The following is an 18548-nucleotide window of genomic DNA, read 5'->3' as shown; positions in this document are numbered from 1 at the left end:
ACTGATTGTCATCTTGTAAAGTGTTGTGTTATTGGGGGGAATTTTTTGTCAACAGTAGTGCTGTCATTATATTCCAAAAATGCTATTTCTTGAGGCACTTACCATTCTCTTATTAGTTTTTAATGAATAGGGTACATATTTTTACATTTTCATTTTTAAATAGAAATCATTGTACTATATCTGGTGTATTGATGACATTTTAAAAAATGTAAAAAAAAAAACTACTATTAATGGTCAATTTTAACATGCGTCATATTTCTTGTAGAATTTTGATGTATTTTCTACATTGTACATGTTTTACTGATGCTATTCCCACTCTGATTCAATGTCCATATTTTTAGACTTGCATTCAGTAAATGACAAATCATATTTTTTTATATTGAAGTCAGCCCTGCTTGTACCCTCAAGGAATGTTCTCATTACAAATATTATATAATGCTCAGTTACTCCCAACAAGAAGTATAGTGTGTTTGCCTAATGGCTTGATTTACAGCATCCCAAAAGCACAATTTTAGGTATATTTAAAACATACACCACTACTGGACCTAATTGACACCCGATAATGTTCGATACCCCAAAAATAGCCGTATCGGGTGTCTACACTGATACTGAATATCGGATAGGAATATCACACAGAGAAATTGCAATGACAAGAAAAAATAGCATTAGAGAAGGCTCTCTAATATATATATATTGTGTACTGACTGTATGACTCCAGAAGACCCATTGTGCAAATCTATCTTTTGATATAGTAGCTTGAATAAATCATGTTTCTTGTAGAGTTAGTTCACTCACATACAAGCATACACCAACAACAAAATAAAAATAGCCCTTACAAATGGAAAAAGGGCAAAAGGAGAGCACATTGGTAAGTCGAGTCCAGAATAAAGACCAAATGCACGTAGAAGTCAACACGAGAATGAACATAGTACTATATATGGGGGAAGAACCAGGCTAGAGAATCTAGGCAGAGTGACAGCCTGAGAGATCCTGAGTTCCACTTGACTCAGTCATGGGAATGATTTCATTATTACCACATGAACAGCTGTCTTATGTAACATGCACGCACACCAAGCTCTAAATGAGAGCAAAGCGGCCACGTCCTGGACAGAAACCCGGAACAAGCACAGGTGATCTTTGCAAACGTGCAATGGCAGTGAATGAGTTAATATTAGGAACGTCTCTGTCACATTTTTGTGTGCGAGTTCAAGTCAGCTGATTTCGTGAATCGGCCTAAACTCCCAATCTGATACCTTGGAATTGTATGATGGAGGGGGGAGTACATCCAAACAAACCTATAATTGCCAACCTATAATTGACCCTAATATGAATTGCATTGGTTACTGACGCTTAAAAAATGTTTTATTTGACAATTTGATGGTGATCTTTCTACTGGTAATAAATAACCTGTTAATGAAAAGTTTGCTATTCAGAAAACTGTTGTAAAAATGTCTCGAATTGCACTCACAGGAATGTTTGTATCTGTAATGTGTAACTAAGGATTTGGGATGGATGTGTGTGTGTGTTCCCCTTGGTGACTTCACCTATTGTGTCCCTCATGGTTTCCCATCCCTCGTGTGATCAGGTGTGTCTAATTAGCAATCAACTCCTGCCTGTCTATTCAATCCCTTTGTGTTTGTCAATCTTTATCAGATTGTCTACCTTGTCTGCTAATCCTAAATCCTTGATATTTTCCTTGACACACCTCCTGTCTTAGTTATTAAAGTATTCAATCCACGTCCTTGATTGCTTCCCTGCCTTTGGGTCCTTCTACGTTCCACGCTCGATGCCACACTTATTGTGACAGTATCTTGAGTTTTGTATCTGTAAAGGCTAGTAAAACAAGAAGTATAGTACATCAATTATATATTTCAATGTGCAACTTAAGGAACAATTTCGATCAATGTCGTACGAACATTTACCCCCATTTGGGTGTTTGAATCCAGGAGTAGGCGGGAAGACTTTTTATGTAAATCTGGCTTGACATCTAGTGTGCAAACTGGGATTTATTGTTGTGGATTAAGGTGTCTGATGCCATTGTAATGTGAGAGGGGCGTCATAAGAGGCAATTCTGAACCAGTGAATGCTCCACAGTGGATGCATTATGAATGGCAAGATCTTCCACGTGCCTGCTGTTTAACATGACTTTTTCTTCCAGTTGGAGTGATCATGAAAAAGTGATCATTAGAATGTACTTCTGCATGGTTTCTCAGCCAGCTACATAATTAGTTTTGGTATTCCCAGCAATATTGAAAGTAACATCTCCATAGACCAGATAGAAGCGATTATATCCGTACATATTGTCAATACAGATGGAGAAAGGCGCTGCGGTGTCGAACCTAACTCGTGTGGCGCTTTATTTCTCGCGCATTGATGAGGGAAAACAAATATTCTTCCACCTAGAGGCCAGGGAACGATAGAGAATACAATGTTATGTGCAGCCTGGAGTGGAAAGATGTGCAAATTTGCTGAGATTTGTTATTGACTTCTGATCGGCAATTCTTACGAGTCCAATTAAAATGTGTTCTAAACTGATTGCTCCTCCTACAAGTGCATGTGTGTACGATTCCCCAGAAGATTGGATCTTTCTTTAATAATAAAAGAGGGGGGGGGGGGGGGGGGATTGTCTTAAATATGTCAAAGTATTTGGAGATGATTTGAAAGCCTTTAACGCGCTGCCAATGATTGGCTGTCTCTCTGTGTGCCCTACGCCAATCAATCTAGGGTGTGGTCTGCCATTGGTACATTCATATATGTAACCAAGGCGGCACAGTGTGGAAGTGGTTTGCAAGTCCGCCCCGCAGTTGTGAGATTGCAGGTTGAATCCCTGGTAGGTTTTGGTTGTCCTGTGTGGACTTTGCATGTTCTCCCCATGGTTGTGCGGATTTTCTAAGGGTACTCTGGGTTCCTATCACATATCAAAAACATGCATAGTAGGCTGATTGATTATGCCAAATTGTCTGTTTGTGTGAGTGGTTGTCTGTCTCTTTTGTGGAATCTGATTGGCTGGTAACCAAATGAGATTGTACTCTGCTTATTTCCCATTTGTGGTTGGGATAGACTCCAGCACCCCTGTGACCGGTTGACTATAAAAATTGGAGATACTTATGTTAATTAAAGGCTAATGAAATATATGTACCTTACATTCAATTACTATTACTTTTAAATACTGAAATGACCAGAATTCTAGTATCAACCAAATAACTTTTCTTTTACCCGCCAAAAAATGACCATTCACACACAAATGTTAAATTCAAAAGAAATTCAAAATATATCTAGCCTTTCCTTAAGTTATTTCTGTAACCTTCTCTTTCGTGTGTGTAGTATATACTTTCTGTACCTGTGCTGTATTTTCTTTCTTGTCATTTCCAATTTCCACATTTGCTAAATATTTTAAGTATACTGTACAAAACTGGTCTGTGGTTGGAAAAATGTCCAGAGAGAGAGAGAACGAGGAGAGTAAGGTTGTCAGGCTTGGCACAGAAATAACCTGCCAACATGTCAAGTCAGCTCATAAAAGTTTCACAGATTCAATGCAAAGGCATTTTTAGAAAAAATGATGATTTAGCACAAGGAAAAAGTTTGTGAGCCAACGTATAATGCAATGTTACTTTAATTCTTTGGGTCATTACAAGGTTTGATTTTGATTTTATTAATTATGAAATTACATGCACATTTAACAAGATCAGTTCACATAAATCATTAGCCAATATAAAGCAATATTGACATTTTTGAGACAAACAATATAGATGTTTTTTTGTTTGCTTTTCGTCTATTATGTCCCTCATAGGTTTCCCTTCCCTCATGTGATCAGGTGAGTACTTTGTAATCAGCCCTTGTCTGTCTATTTAAACCATGTGTGTTTGTTTGTCTTGGTGGGATAGTCTGCTGTGTTTACATGATTCTAAGTTGCCATATCATGTTCCATGTTACTTGTTTCCCCATGTCTTCTTTTTAGGTCTGGTTTTGTGATTAGATCTCTAAGTCCTTGTTATGTTCTGAAGGTAACCTAGCCTTAAGTATTAAAGTTCTGTTAGGGCACTCCTCCATTGCCTGCTTCCCTCCATTTATTTCTCACAAAACCGCTTAGCTGAATTTGATTTTGAAACTTAGCCATTTTCAATATGAATTAAGATTTTTATTTGATTTTTTTTTTACTTCAGAGAACATTCATTGAAGTAATTGGTTGTCATTCACATTGGTTCATTTGCTATCTCCCAGTCATAATAGATTGGCATTCTTTTCAAATGCATCGGATTTGCATTGAGATAAAGACTTAAAATGACATATTTTTTGGACTGTAACGAGCGTTATATTCTTATTTATTTATTTAGTTCATTGAGTTTTTATTGTTTGAATTTGGAATCTCCTCACTCTGCTGTGACACTCCTCCTCCCTCCCCCTGCTCCTCTCTCCACGTAGTACAGTATATCCTCCACAAGTATGTGAGAAAAGGAAGAAAGGATGCAGATGTTAGCGAGATAGGGCGAGAGAGACACACTTGCTCTCCCCGTCGAGGTCTCTCATGTCAGCGCTCAAGCCCGAGGGCCTGAACTCTAACTGCCAACCGACTGATAGGTGGGAAGTTCATTTGGGAAATCATTGGGATTTTGCATCAAAAAAAGGAACAATCACATGATGGATTATTCCTATTTAATAAAAGCCCAGAAGAGATCTGCATTTTTTTCCCTTTTTTTTTCTTCTTTTTGCAGGAGGGACACGCGGGGAAGAGGAGAGGAGAGGGGAGGAGTGGCGTTCAACACAAAGAGTCGAAGAGCACAGAGTAGTCGCAAGCCGATAAAAAGAGGAGAGGAGCTGAGAGATGCCGGATGGAAATGTAAGTAGAAATCCTTCTTTCTTTTTGCCCTTAAGTTTAATATGTATTGTCATGACTTTTCCCACCTCGCTTTGTTATTTCGTGCCACGTTCCCATTCCATCCATCTCGCGTGTTTTGTTTCTATTGGGTGTGCGCGTAGTCTCCCTCGTGTTCCGCAGGTCATGTTAAAAAGGAACGGTGCTGAGGAGGGAAAGGCCATTGTCACCTTAGATTAACTTCAGGTTTGCATGCAGGGTGCTGCACACACACACACACACACACACACACACACACACTTGTTTTCAATTATTGCAAAGAGGAACAAGATCACTTTGTAGACAGTGCAAGGAAAGTCTCTTTGCAGAATTGTTTGCTAGAATTTTAATCAGATTTCATTCACCAAGACAAGAATGGAAAATGGTCAGCGCCTAGTGTTGTTTTTGCTGCTTATTAATTAATTTGGGGACATCCACAGTAGCTCACTGTGTAAGGACTTGGCTTGGGGACAGGATAATAATGTGAGGTTTAAATTGTCTTGGGAAGATTGCCTTGAGTAAGGCTCAGACTGCTGAAGAGTGATTTAACTAATATGGTATGTTATTGTTATGTACTTTCTTGAAAAGCTATCAACTGATTTACTCACCAATAGGAGCAAAATAAACTTTAATCATGTGTTATGGGAATACAGTTCAGATCATTGAGTGTTGTTTCGTTAAAAAAAATATGAGCTGTAATAGTATAAAAAGTTAATCTAAGAAAAATTTAAATCTTTGAATGGATTTATAATATGAAAATAAATTGATCATACTATTATTCACCAGAATCTATGTTGCGACTCTTGCTTGAGTTTATTTATTTTAAAATATTTTATGAAGTATTTATTTTACATTATTTTATTTGTTTATTTGAAATTATTTTATGTATTTGTTTTAAATTATTTTATTTATCTAATATATTTCTTGAATGTATTTAATTAATTTACTTCATGTATTTATTTATTTTGGTCAACCTTGATGAAAGGGTGCAACTTGGCCAGAGGAAGAACAAGCTTTTAGGTTTTAAGCATTTGCTCACAAAATAACCTGAAAAAGGCTCATAATGCATTTAGATGATATCAGATAAGTGTACAATTGTTTCCACCAACCAGTCCTCATTGAGTAAAAAAGAATGGCTCTCATTCTTTCTATATGTATGAGCAATTGTTACAAAAATAAAATAGCTTCAAACTAACTGAAATTGTTAAAGAAATATGGTTTGTTATCATTATAAAGTGACTTGGCATTAGTATTTCATTGCGCATTTAAATGTGTCCCTTGTGTTTAAAAAAAAAAAAAAAAAAACTCATAATTTGTGAATGAAAGGCTTGAATAGTTTATGCTACCTAATACATGTAGCATTGCAGTCTACTCCCACCGGGAGTTCACCAGAAATGTCTTTTCATTGGGGACCGTTCATTCTCCCAGTGCGAAATGGATGAATAAAATTCTGTCAATAGCAGCCAATGAGTTAAATGAGTGCCTAATGTGCTGGCTACTGGCCCACTGCCTCATAATCACCACCAAATCCACAAATTCAAATCTTCAAAAGACTTCCATAAACCATTTTGATAGTGGCATTTTTTTTTTTTGCTCCAAATAAGCACTAACCTAAATGTTGAAGTGCAAAAGGCTCTGCTGGGAAAGAAGGGCATCCATGTCCCGCAGAGCTAACACTCCACATCGCAAAACCACCTCGACAGCCAGCCAATTTGGTGTCGCTGGGAGGATGGACTTCATGTTTGTGTCATCTCACATCCCAGTGGTTCGTTCGTGTGCATGTTTGTGTGTGTGTGTGTGTGGGTGCCATGCCATGCCGGGCCGCCGATGTGTCATTCTTAACGCAGATGAGCACGCCTGGAGTGCTAATGAATGCCTTAGATGTGCATTTCTCACACATACGTATAGTAGAGAGCCCAAAAGACTTCATGACAAAGCTCGAGTCCCAATTACATTTTATTTTAGGATGACCTAAAATAGTAGCAAAAAAGGATTAGAGATTACTGCTTTATGCACAATGTAAACAAACCTGGGATAGGCTCCAGCACCCCCCGCGACCCTTGTGAGTTTTAAATATTCAGAAAATGAATGAATGAATATATATTTCCAATTCATTTTTTTTCTCCCCACAGGTTGAAAAATCCAAAATGTCAATTTTCTATATTTCAGCCACTTTCTTTACAAATATATTTTGTCTCTGGTATTTTTTCCAGTGACTTTTTTTAATATAGCATCTGTTTTTTTTTAAACTGTCATTTCATGTGATTAATTATAGCCGTTTTCACTTGTTAGGACATTTTTTTTACCCACTACCTCATCCTCCTGACATTACTATAATATTTTATTTCATCAAAACTGTGCAATAATAACAGTGGAAGGATTAAAATTCTAGGAGGATTGTCTTTTTCTCTATTCCCAGTTGCAGCCTGACATTAGTTTGTCTCCCTTGCTCTTTCAGTCAATCAAAATGATGTGATGTCATGTGATAGGTGATGATGATGCAGTGGTGAAGAAATGCATGGTCGTCGTCTCAGACCAAGAGACATTTTTCTTGGCTTGTTTTGGAATGTAAGATTATTCCTCTTGTTCCTACTTTTTTTTGACATTGTCAAGCAGCAATAGCATCTTTGTGAAGAGATTTTTTTTGACAGGGCTTCTGATGAATATGTTTAGACGGTTTAAAAAGAGCCCTGTGTTTACTGACTCTACATTCAGGCTGTAACTACATTCTGATGTTTTTTTGTGAGCATTCTTTTGACTTTTTTTCTTTGTATTATTTATTATTATTTTTCCCCTATCTCAGTCTGTTCCCACTTTTGCGGCAAAACACACACACACACACACACACACACACACACACAAAAAGCTCTTTCTTTCCAATGCCTAAAAAATGCTAAAGTGTACCTCTTGTTATTTTTTTTTAAATCTAATTTTAAAAATGAAATCTGGATATCAGGGCAGAAAGACAAAGTATATAGCATTTGTATAGTATACACAACATAATTCAACAAGTGTAAAATTCACTGGTGAAATCACTTCATTCATTTTCTTTTTCTACTACTTGGATAGAATCTTTTATTTTAGAATATCCCTTAGTAGTAGAATGACAGTGTGGCTTACTCAGTTGTTCTCAAAGTAAATGGGCTCCCTCAAGTGGTGTACTACTACACACAAGAAGAGTATATTGCATGTTGTAGTTTGATATAGTATGTATATGCGTTAAAGTTTAGAATACGTTTCTGAAGCTTTGAATGTGGCACATTTTTTTTAAATAGCACTTGTTGAAAGTATATATATCATTTTAACATGATTAAATTTCTTAAAGTATACGTCACAATTTGACTTTTGACATATTGACAATTCTAATATATATTTATATTGTTTACTTAATTTTTTGTATGTTGCCTTGGGATCATAAAAAATGCCTCATTGAAACAAAGATACTTATTCTGATATCCTATCGGTTTAATACTTGTAATGTATGATTTTAGCAACATGCAAAGAGAAGTTGTCAACATAGAAGACTTAATAAGCTTGTTTTGAAATCTTTTTCTTCTCTCATTTGTTATGACGATGATGAAGAGATGAGTACAACAACTCCAGCGAGGGCTGAAGAAGATTCCAATAAGATCCATTCCCAGTTGAGACATGAGTTCTCAGAGTACGGAGAACACCAGCACGGATGCCACGGTGGTCTCCAAGGAGATGGCATTGCTCAGCAACATGCTGGCAGCTTACACCTTCATCACAGGTATCGAACATGTGCATCAACACAACATGCCCCAAAACTTCTTCTTTGTCCATTTTCTCAATTCATACGTTCTGTCACAAATGCATTGAAAGGCTATCGCGTTAGATTTTATTCTCCTCTCGCTTTCTCCCCGCCAGACCGACCCGAGAGGACGGCGCTGGTGTTTCTGGGCGGCGTGTCTGTCGGTCTCCTTGTCACCCTCTGTGCCGTGGTCTTCCAGATACACTGCCGCGCCGACTGCCACTACGGCAACAGTAAACACCCTCGCCATCACCGCCGCCGCCACCGCCACCACCACCACCGACACCATCACGTCTGCCGGCATCACCGGCATCGCCTGGAGGCCCGTCCAGACGACGCGGATGCGGCCACGGTCGCGGTCGCCGGGCCGACGGAAGACGGCGAAACCGAGGACTGGGACGAGACGGCGGACGTGTCGTCGCGGAGACGCAGGCGCTTTGAGAGCGCTTTGCTTCACGCCGGCACGTTCACATCGGCCGAAGGTATTTATGACATACTCAACACACTAGTTAAGGATACTATTTGCCGTTAGTCTCACGCGTCTTGTATACTTAGATAAGACGGCATAGGACAGGATATTTTATTTTCATTTTTTTTTTAGCTAGGTCTACAATGCCTTCTGTGTCTTATGTCTGTCTTGCTACTGCAACCAAGAAATTTCCCGAATACGGGATGAAATACATTTCTAATCTAATCTAAAAGACAGAACAGGACAGGATTAGACAATTCCCCATTGATCTCCCATACAGGAGGTTCGGGTGTTACAACAGCACAACCATACAAAAAAAATCATTTTAATCAAAATAGGCCGCCTGGTATCAAGTGGGTAGTTGGGTTTGGTCCCGGGTGGGTTGGCATGTTCTCCCGGCCTTGTGTGGGTTTACCCCGAGCCTCTGGCACCTCCTGCGAACCTTGTCAGGATATAGCGGTTCAGAAAATGAATGAATATGAAAATAGGTAAATACAACTCGCATAAGTATAAGTACATCATCAAGTATTTCAGTATGAATGAATATTGCAGCATAATGTTGGAAACCCTCATATTATTAAGTGTCCTTAATGCAAAATATTGAGGATATGAGACCACAGTTGACAACAGACGTTTTTTTTTTATTCACCGTTTCGAGTAAAACAGACTCAAGTTCTTATGTTTCAGGCCACTTCAGATGAGCAAAATGTCGTGTTTATTGATTGCGTGTGTGTGTGTGTGTGTTTGTCTGTGACATCAGAACTAGATCGTTCCCAGCGGCTAGAGGAGAGGGAAAGGATCCTGAGAGAGATATGGATGAATGGCCAAGCAGACATCAACACAGTCACTCAGAGCCTCAACAGATATTACTGACAGAAGAAGAAGAAGAAGGACCAAAAGAAAGAAAGAAAGAGTAAAGGAGGACTTGAAGGAAATTCCCATTAGGTGATGGACTCTACAAAAGGACAGGTGAACCTGGGAATAGACAATGTGACTGTCATTTCTCAGTTTTACTCACTTAATATGCCCTTTGTGTTTTTTTTACACAATTCAAATGGTGCTAGATAGGGAATGTGAATACTACTACGTTGCCGTTTATGGGGTCGATGCATTCCTCGTTCCACCTCTTTTGCTTAAGATGATGGAAAAAGAAGTCGACAGTGGATATGATGATTTTTTTTCTGGTGCTTTTACTCTTGTTGTATGTCGCATTCTGTAAATAAAATGGACACACACTGAAAATGAGAGACTTCATCGCTCACATCGTGTTATTGGGGAGTCTATGAAGCTGATATGAAAAGATTCCAAGCACAGAGGATTGTAAAATATGTTAAATAAATAAAAAAAATATGTATCAGGATGACAATGCTGTCCAAAGGCAGGAGGTGAAAATTATATTATTCCATTATTATTATTATGATTATTCTATTTAGTAATGTAGTTATATTTTGTCAATGTCTTGCAATGAGCTAAATATTACATTAAGAATAAGTGATTTATAGTTGTACTGTGAAACAAAACTGGTCGTAAAATATTGGGGTCAAAAGGACACCGAGGTAAAAAAAAAAGAAGCCATAAATAAGATGCTATAAATTATATAGACCAATCTGTTTAAATTTGATCACCTCTTGTGTTTCATAATAGAAATATATTCTCCTAATATGACAATAACCCCTAGTGAGTACTCCAGAGTTGCTTGGTATTTCTAAAACTACTGTCAAGCATTTGATTTTCAGATTTACTCCCAGGTTAATTAGTCAGAAACTGCATTATATTTTATTTATTTGCATTTTTAGGTGACGTCTAACTTTTTTTTCAAAATGTTCTCCATTTCAGCAATGAAATTCTTATGGATACTACCCGGCTGCTGTCTCTTTAACGGCACCAACAGGAACGCGCATCCAAAAAAAAAAAAAAGAAGCGAACGCGCACTCTGCAGCAACGGGACCACCCCATCTCACTCTCTCCTACCTCTCCCTCTCTCTCTCTTTCTCACACTCTCTCACTCTATCCTGAGCACCAGAACAGATGCTGTCCACCAAACCTCTACCAGGACTGGCTGTTCCCCGGCACTGACTCTGTGAGGCCAGAGGGAAGGGGTTGGGGGGTCCGCCATGAGGGACTACTCAGCCCCTGCGAGCCAGGAAGGCTCCTGTGTGGTCTGCTGCCAAGTTTGCGTCTTCTTCTTCACTGCGGTCCTCATTGTCGCAGAGAGGACGGCGCGTGAGTCCTACCTGGGACACACACACACACACACATATGCATGCATGCACATGCAAGAGCATGCAAAAATAGCGTCTAGTGATGCCACGTCATTTCTGATTGGCTGCAGGGTTCACGGATTGGGAGGTATTCATGCAACTCTTAGTGAAGTTGTCTTTTGGCCGCGTGACGTCACGGATTGCAGCAGTGCGTGATGCTACGCCCTGCATGCGTGCTATCCCGCCGTCAAAAGTGCAGAGTCATGCTATTATGCTTTGGCTCAGATGCGGCTCCCCGAAAAATTGTTTGTGACTGAGAACATTGAGGCCTGTAGGAGGATGATAGGTCATTTTAGGGTGATCCTGTGTGTTTTTTTTTTTTTTGGGGTTCCTCAAGGTGGGGCCGAGTTATGGTGGGCCGGTGTAGCAGACGCTTTGAATTTTATGTGTGAGTGGATGGAGGAGGGAGGCTGGACTGGGAAATGCTCCTCATAGGCGATGAAGATCATTGCAGAGGTCATTTGAATGAAAGATGAAGTCGGCTTTATTTCGGAATAAGCAGCAAAGTACTTTAATGCACTCCATTTTTGCTTCGATGTATTAAAATAGTGGTTTTCAGACTTTGTGAAGCAGGTACTTCTAATGAACACGTTGAGGCCAACATTAAAATATGCCGTTATTTTTACCAAGCAAAAAAGGTAGAGATAGGGCTTATAAACCGTACTTTGTTAAAAGATACACTCTCAGATTTCCGGTAATGATGGTATTACACTTGGAAGTTATTTTTTGAATCAGGATTTTAAACGATACAATTACAGTACATCATTTTAGTAATGAATCATTTCAACAGTAGACATTTTTGCATGGGAAGCAGGTCAAACTTTACTAGAACTCATATATTTTTTTTGGAATATTTGTTTCCAGTGATCTACTGCTTCGTTTACTATCTATGGGTGGGTCACAACTACTGTTACGCCCACTTGGCTGGCTTCACTGCTCTCTTCCTCTTACCAGGTGAGCAATTTATAGCTCCTTCATTTGCTACAATTGCCGATCATAGCAGTCCAAGCTAAGCTATTGTGTGTGTGTGTGTGTTCTAGGTTGGGGTCCACAATGGCTGAGCTACCTGTGGTACCTCTCAGATGGACGGATTCGGAGAAAATCCCTCACTTGGACTCATATTCTGCATTTAGGCATCTTCAAAAGGTCAGTTGTGCGATCGGTAACATTGATTTGACAGCCAACTGGCACAACCGGGACGACCAAGGACAGAATTTGATGTATGTTCGGCCTTGGCAGGCTTTGGGAGTGCATGCGTCTTCCGGACATGGACGTGTACGGAGAGATCATGCAGCAGGCCGATGTGGCGGCCTTGCGCCTGCTTGAGGCTTTGGTGGTCACCCTCCCTGAAACACTTCTGCACACCTATGTGCTCATTTGCACTGATATAGGCATCAAATCTCCAGGTAGGAAAGATTATTCTTCTGCAGTGGAAAGGTGGAACATACTATATATAGATATATTACTATATATTTGCAGAAAATGATGTCCACTCAAAAATTGACATTTCTGGACTATGTGCTTGGATTCCGGTTGATTTTAAGGCAAAATCGGCTCACTTGCTGTTGATCTTAGGGTAAATTCTTAACCTAGACCCTATTGATTTTGATAGGGAAATTTTAAGTGCACTTCCAGATGGATTTGGAAACCTTTCTGTTGATTTTTGAGGCAGTTCTGGGTCATTTCCTATTGTTTTTGCTTATTTGCCTATTTGTCTTGCCCGGCTACTTAATTATGTTTTTTTTCTGGGAAAAATGCACTTTGTGGAGTAGCACCACCAATTTTGTTATACACAACTGTGTATAATGCCAATAAATAATTTATTAACTTATTTATTACCTATTTATTTACGTCTAAAATGTCTTTTTCTGTGTCTGTATTCTCACCATCTTGCTACTGTGACAATGACATTTCCCAAATACCGGATGACAAAAATTATCTGATCTCATCTAATCTAAAGGCTTTTGATTTGATTTGGATTGATTTGATTTTGGGAGCATTTATGGCTTACTTTCTGTTGACCTTTGGACACATTTGGGTCACTTTCCTTTGATTTTGGTTGCCTCCTGTCAAATATCTATCACTTGCCTTTCCTTTTTCATCCTCTAGCTTCGGTGTGTTTTGTGGTGTGTTTGTTATCTCTGGCTTGGGCTTTGGTCCTGTACGCCAGATCGTGTACCCTCATAAGGCCGGGACACTTGCATATGACCCCTGCTGCCATATTTTGCCAACTGCTGTGGAGGGTGAGCGCTTCCGTAGCCTTTTTGAAAGAAAAAAAACCTGGTTCATTGATTCAAAATATGCTTTTCACATTGTGTGGGTGTGTTTTTGATTGTGTGCGTACAGTTCAGCATGTTAGGATCTCGATTTGGTGTCCTCATGCTTTTCACCCGGATCTTCAAGCAGTGGATTCTTGGAGTTATAGGTGAGTGTGTTTAGAAAAAGTGAAATACTACTTGAATTAACTGTTACTTTTGTTTGTGGATGGACTGATTTTATGTTTTAGGTGTGCACTGGTTGGGGGCAACGTTTTGGATGGTGTCCCAACAGACTGACATTATTCGTTCAACTAGTCGATGGAGACTCTTCAATCTGATCCTTGGAGCCATTCACATCTTTTTTTTCCTGAACGTCAAATACGGGCCATCGCGGCTCCGCATGGCTGGCTTCTATCTGGTAGGTGACCAAAATGTTTCTCTATGTTTCTGTTTTTTATCATTTTCAGCATTTTGTTTTTGCGTTCCTATACTCCAGGTGATGTTTATAGAGAACGTTATCCTCCTGTTGGCCTCATCTTGGTTATTCAGCATGGTGTCATGGGATACGGTGGCCATTCCGGGGGCGGTTATCTGCAGTTTCCTTATTGGTGGGTAGTTTTATTCATTTATTGTTTATACAGGACATCCTTGAATTCTGTTCCTACATTGGCGACGTATCTTATATTTCCATCCTATTCAAATTTTCACTGTTAAAGTCCTCAAAATAATGACTGACTGTCAGCAACGTCTGTGTCTGGTCTATGTGAACACAAAACGTCTTTACCGACGTCCATTAGTGTCTCTGGGCTGTCTCCATTCTGTATATGATGTTAACCTTCATTTCCATGGCAATTACTGATCTTTTGGCAGACGATAGAAGACCCAGCTGTCTTCTTTGCGGCCATACTAAAAAAGGAATTGTATGAAAAAAAAATCAAAGACACTCCCAACACAGACAATCAGTTAGACCTAGCTAAGCCGAAACTATGGTGCAGGGGATTTCATGGCAGACAACGTAAAAAGTCCAAACGTTAAAAGTCAAAGACATTGTAGCCCGAGGACTCTTTGTATTTCATTAGCAGGCATCACATGCTTTCTATCCGCACCATGCTTCCAGGTGTGATCTCCTTGGTGCTGTACTACCGCTTCTTGCACCCCAAGTCCTTTGAGATATTCCAGAGTATTCGCCGCAGGGGGCTCAGTGGCGCCTGCATGGAGAGCAGCTCTATCCTCTCATTAGAGGAAAAAGTCACGCCTACCTTCCAACGCCATGCCACCCTGTCTGGTCCGTTTACTTTTTTTATTTTTATTTTTTATACGTACTGTGGTCATTTATCATCGCGGCTGTGGGTTTCCATTCAATCAGGAGGCGGCACTCTCATGGACCTTCCACCCCAGTGGGAGGGCTGGAGGCATCATCATTGGCTGTTGATCCGTTTGGCTCTGAAAACTGGGGACGTGCCCAAGATTTGGTCACTCTACGGAGAAGGAGGTCTTGCTGGACTCATGGGTCTGTGTGAAGAGCTCCACTATGGCAATCAAGCTCGTCGTATGCTACAGGTTTGTTATTTTTCATTCAAAAAGAATTGATTTTCTTGAATTCGGATGGTAATGTTATAGTTTTTGGTCATTTGCTTTCCATCAGACTCCACGCATTTCACCGCAAACTCCCCAGGCCCTCCAACCCACTCCTCAGCCACTCCCACCTCAGGTGACGCCAGCTCCACAAGTAACACGGCAGTTTCCCGCTATCCGTTCATTGGTCACTCCCACTCATACATGGTATTCTACTCACAATTTGTCTACGTCCCCTCCAAGGAAAGAGAGGTGGCTCCACCACCAAAGCCAGCTCCCACCAACGTCATCGCCAGACCCGTAAGAAAAGCTCCGCCCACGACCATCCACGATATCCGATTGGTTCCAGAGATCATCCCAGTCCACGAGGCCATTCTTGAAGAAATCACAGACGATTGCAGCGCCCCACAGACAGAAGAAAAAGGTTTGGTGTAGCACAACGCACAACCATCAACACACGCATACCATATTTTGAATGTCTCCTTTCCTAAGGCGATGAAGATTACCACAGCGCCATTTACGGCTCACCCACACTTTCATCACCCGCCCAACCAGAAAGCCTGCGCAACATCGACAGCTACGCCACCAGCCTGACCGAAAAGTCGTCCTCGGTGGGATCCCTGGACATCAAGACCCCCGGCTGGTCACCCGAACGTCGCTCCCCTCTCTTGCTCGGCTCACCAGAGAAGAAATCATCCACGCCGTTAGAGCCTAACACCTCTTTGTATTTTAGCGTAGATGCACCCTCTCCCTCTAGTGGGAGCTATTTGGGTTGGGGCTCCGAGCTGTCACCCATTTCCACCTACCGGAGCCCCTACCGCATAAGAGAGGCTCGTTTCATCACGTCTACCCAGCGTTCTGAATCCCGAGCTGGGGCAGAAAGTCCAAGCCTGGCCCCGGTGGTGATAATCCCCGCTACGCCCGGTACGACCCCACGCGCGACCCCCGGTGGGACCCCCGGTTCCATCACCCCGGCGGCCTCCACCCCAACTGCTTCCACTCCCGGTGTCATTACCCCCGCTAGCGCCACAACACCGAGCACGCCGATTGCCCCGCTTACCCCGGTCATTTCCCACGCCCGCAAACAAATGGTTCAGCTGGTGGACAGCAGAGAGAGGGCAGTGTAATGGTTCGTTGAGACCGGCGACCATTTGGCGGGCGACAAAGCGTCGCTTACACTCTATGTACGTGTTGCCAAAAAGCATTTTGTGGTCTCACCTACTGAATGTCGTCAAAAATTGAAGTCCGCATCAGCTGAAACACTTGCGGTTCTCGTCATTTTACTTGACTTTTACCTTCCGATACCACGTTAATCTCCTAATGTTACGCAAAAGTAGTTTTGTGTTCGCACAAACCTTACGTCGTCTCTCATAAAGTTAAAATAATCAACAAAACGGTGGTCATTTGGTGGTATTACGATTTTCTTCATGTCATATTAACACTGTTCTCTTGTACTATTACGACGTATGACTTCATTCTCGTAATAATGGGAGTTTAGCCTACTAGAATTTTGATATTGATATTTTCAAAGGCCTTTTTCTTTCTTTCTTTGGACTTTAGTTAACTGCATGTTGAGGAAGGTTCAGACAACTGAAATCACATGAATTAATTCCGCTATTACATTTTGTATGGTAACCATTCGCGTGATTAGAAAAAAAAATGGCCAGTCTAAACATAGCCTAAAGGGGAGGGGCTTTACAGCATTCACTGTCCACAACCTTAAGGTACACTTGCAAAATATGTATCATTTATATGTGGTCTTACTATTTTGCATCATTAACGCAATTTTTGTGTTGAATCCCATTCAAACAGAGGTAGGCAAGGTATGACAATTGCAAATGCGTTTGAATTGAATGGTTTTGTTGCCATTGAAGCGGGAGGGTCTGCATCTAATGAACGAAAGATTTCTGTAGTCGATTTGGAATTCATAATTTGCTTTCTCAATGAGTATGTTTGAGAAAAAAAGCTGTTAGAGCAAATGTAAAGAACTTAAACCCCATTATCGCAGTCGTACCCAAGAAATGGCTGTTTTCTGTTGTTGCAATGCAGAATTCGAAAAAAAACCTACAAACAGCAGTTTTGATACGAAAATATTATCTTAATTTTATCAACCAAAAAAGGATTTCACTTTTGTAATTCTAATGATTTTATTCGCTCGGTACATTTAAGGCAATCTACCCCGATGCAGCTTATTTACAGGTTTTTGTGAATTCTTACTTTTAACAATTAGTAGCCACACAATACTACAGTTCATTGTAAAAACACAATCAAAAAAAGATAACTTCTTTATACTTAAATTGTTACTTTCAAAAATCACCAAAAGAGAACTTGTAGGCCACAAAAGTTTTCAAGGTGTTTGAAAATGGTTTGTTTTTTGTCTCAACCATATTTCTCTTTAAAAAGAACTAAAAATGTTCAGATTTTGCACATTCAACATCCAGTTTTAAGTTCTTTAGAAGTAAATGATAGATAGATTAAATATTCATACAATCTTTTTGTTAACCCATGATAGTAAATTAATTAAATTTAAGTATGCTGTAGTTTCTTTTCATATTGAACCTGAACTCCTTCCTACCATTGACGTTCCTTTACGTCAAATCAACATTTGTTCCAGCAAAAATGGATTGTCAACTTTAACACAACAAGCATTAAAACCACTAGAAATCAACATGTGCATGCTACGATGATTAAAAAGAAAAAAACAGCTAGTAGCTGAGCAGCATTACTTTGATATTTTTTCTCAAGCTACTGCGTAGCGATAAAAAAATACTCTCACGGTAGGAATAAATTAATTTTTGCAATTTATTGGGATCGTGATAAAGGGAGTAAAGCAGTATAGACTGAAAAGTTGATCAATTATATCAAGAAAAGCAATGTTTATGCATGAGAAGCACAGGCGCCTATTGCATTACTGTAGTAGACATTGCACCTGCTTAGATGCAAACACAGCAATAAAGCAGCTCAAAATATGTATCTTTGTGCAATAATACCAAATAGACACGCTTTAAGATGCAAAACAAATGTCATGAATCAGTGCTTTTCTGCAACCGCGACTCTGCACTCGTGTGCATTTCTCTTTTTTTTATGCATTTGAGTCATTCTGTTGAAATATGTGGATGTTTTTTTTTTTTTTTTTACTTTTGTCGTGACACTGATCCCTTCATCTTTACGGTGGTTGATGGTACCGAGACACTAACTGTGCTATTGATGTGGCAAAATAAAGTCAGTAACCTCAGTCAAAAACTGTTTGTTTTATTTGATGCCTAAAAAATTGGCTGATGAAATGAAAATATAGTTATGGATCAAATGGTATTTTACATAGGTCATCATTTCTCATTGTTTGTGGATAGTTATAAGACGG

The 18548-nt window shown here is 40.0% G+C and overlaps 2 protein-coding genes across 4 annotated transcripts; both read left to right on the top strand.

The window, feature by feature from the left end:
- The first annotated feature begins 2764 nt into the window (after window positions 1-2764).
- eva1ab (eva-1 homolog A, regulator of programmed cell death b) lies at window positions 2765-10347 on the top strand. Of its 2 annotated transcripts, XM_077713399.1 has the most exons (6): window positions 3882-4004; window positions 4423-4578; window positions 4713-4837; window positions 8435-8603; window positions 8741-9106; window positions 9854-10347. In XM_077713399.1, the coding sequence occupies exons 4-6, from the start codon at window positions 8501-8503 to the stop codon at window positions 9964-9966; spliced, it is 582 nt and encodes a 193-aa protein (XP_077569525.1). In that variant the 5' UTR covers window positions 3882-4004; window positions 4423-4578; window positions 4713-4837; window positions 8435-8500; the 3' UTR covers window positions 9967-10347. The 2 variants fall into 2 exon arrangements, with proteins under 2 accessions (XP_077569526.1, XP_077569525.1); XM_077713400.1 differs by lacking the exons at window positions 3882-4004; window positions 4423-4578 and adding an exon at window positions 2765-2830.
- Window positions 10348-11022: 675 nt separating this feature from the next.
- Window positions 11023-18417, top strand: xkr5b (XK related 5b). Of its 2 annotated transcripts, none has more exons than XM_077713880.1 (13): window positions 11023-11316; window positions 12219-12308; window positions 12395-12500; window positions 12594-12760; window positions 13464-13597; window positions 13701-13779; window positions 13861-14030; window positions 14109-14220; window positions 14730-14897; window positions 14979-15172; window positions 15258-15323; window positions 15431-15611; window positions 15680-18417. In XM_077713880.1, exons 1-13 carry the CDS (start codon window positions 11208-11210, stop codon window positions 16312-16314), a joined length of 2211 nt encoding a protein of 736 aa, XP_077570006.1. In that variant the 5' UTR covers window positions 11023-11207; the 3' UTR covers window positions 16315-18417. The 2 variants fall into 2 exon arrangements, with proteins under 2 accessions (XP_077570006.1, XP_077570004.1); XM_077713878.1 differs by having other exon boundaries at window positions 15258-15341.
- The last annotated feature ends 131 nt before the right edge of the window (window positions 18418-18548 follow it).

The sequence above is a fragment of the Stigmatopora nigra genome, chromosome 3 (assembly GCF_051989575.1).
Source record: "Stigmatopora nigra isolate UIUO_SnigA chromosome 3, RoL_Snig_1.1, whole genome shotgun sequence".
Lineage (NCBI taxonomy): Eukaryota > Metazoa > Chordata > Actinopteri > Syngnathiformes > Syngnathidae > Stigmatopora > Stigmatopora nigra.
This window is presented reverse-complemented; position numbering and strand designations above follow the sequence as displayed.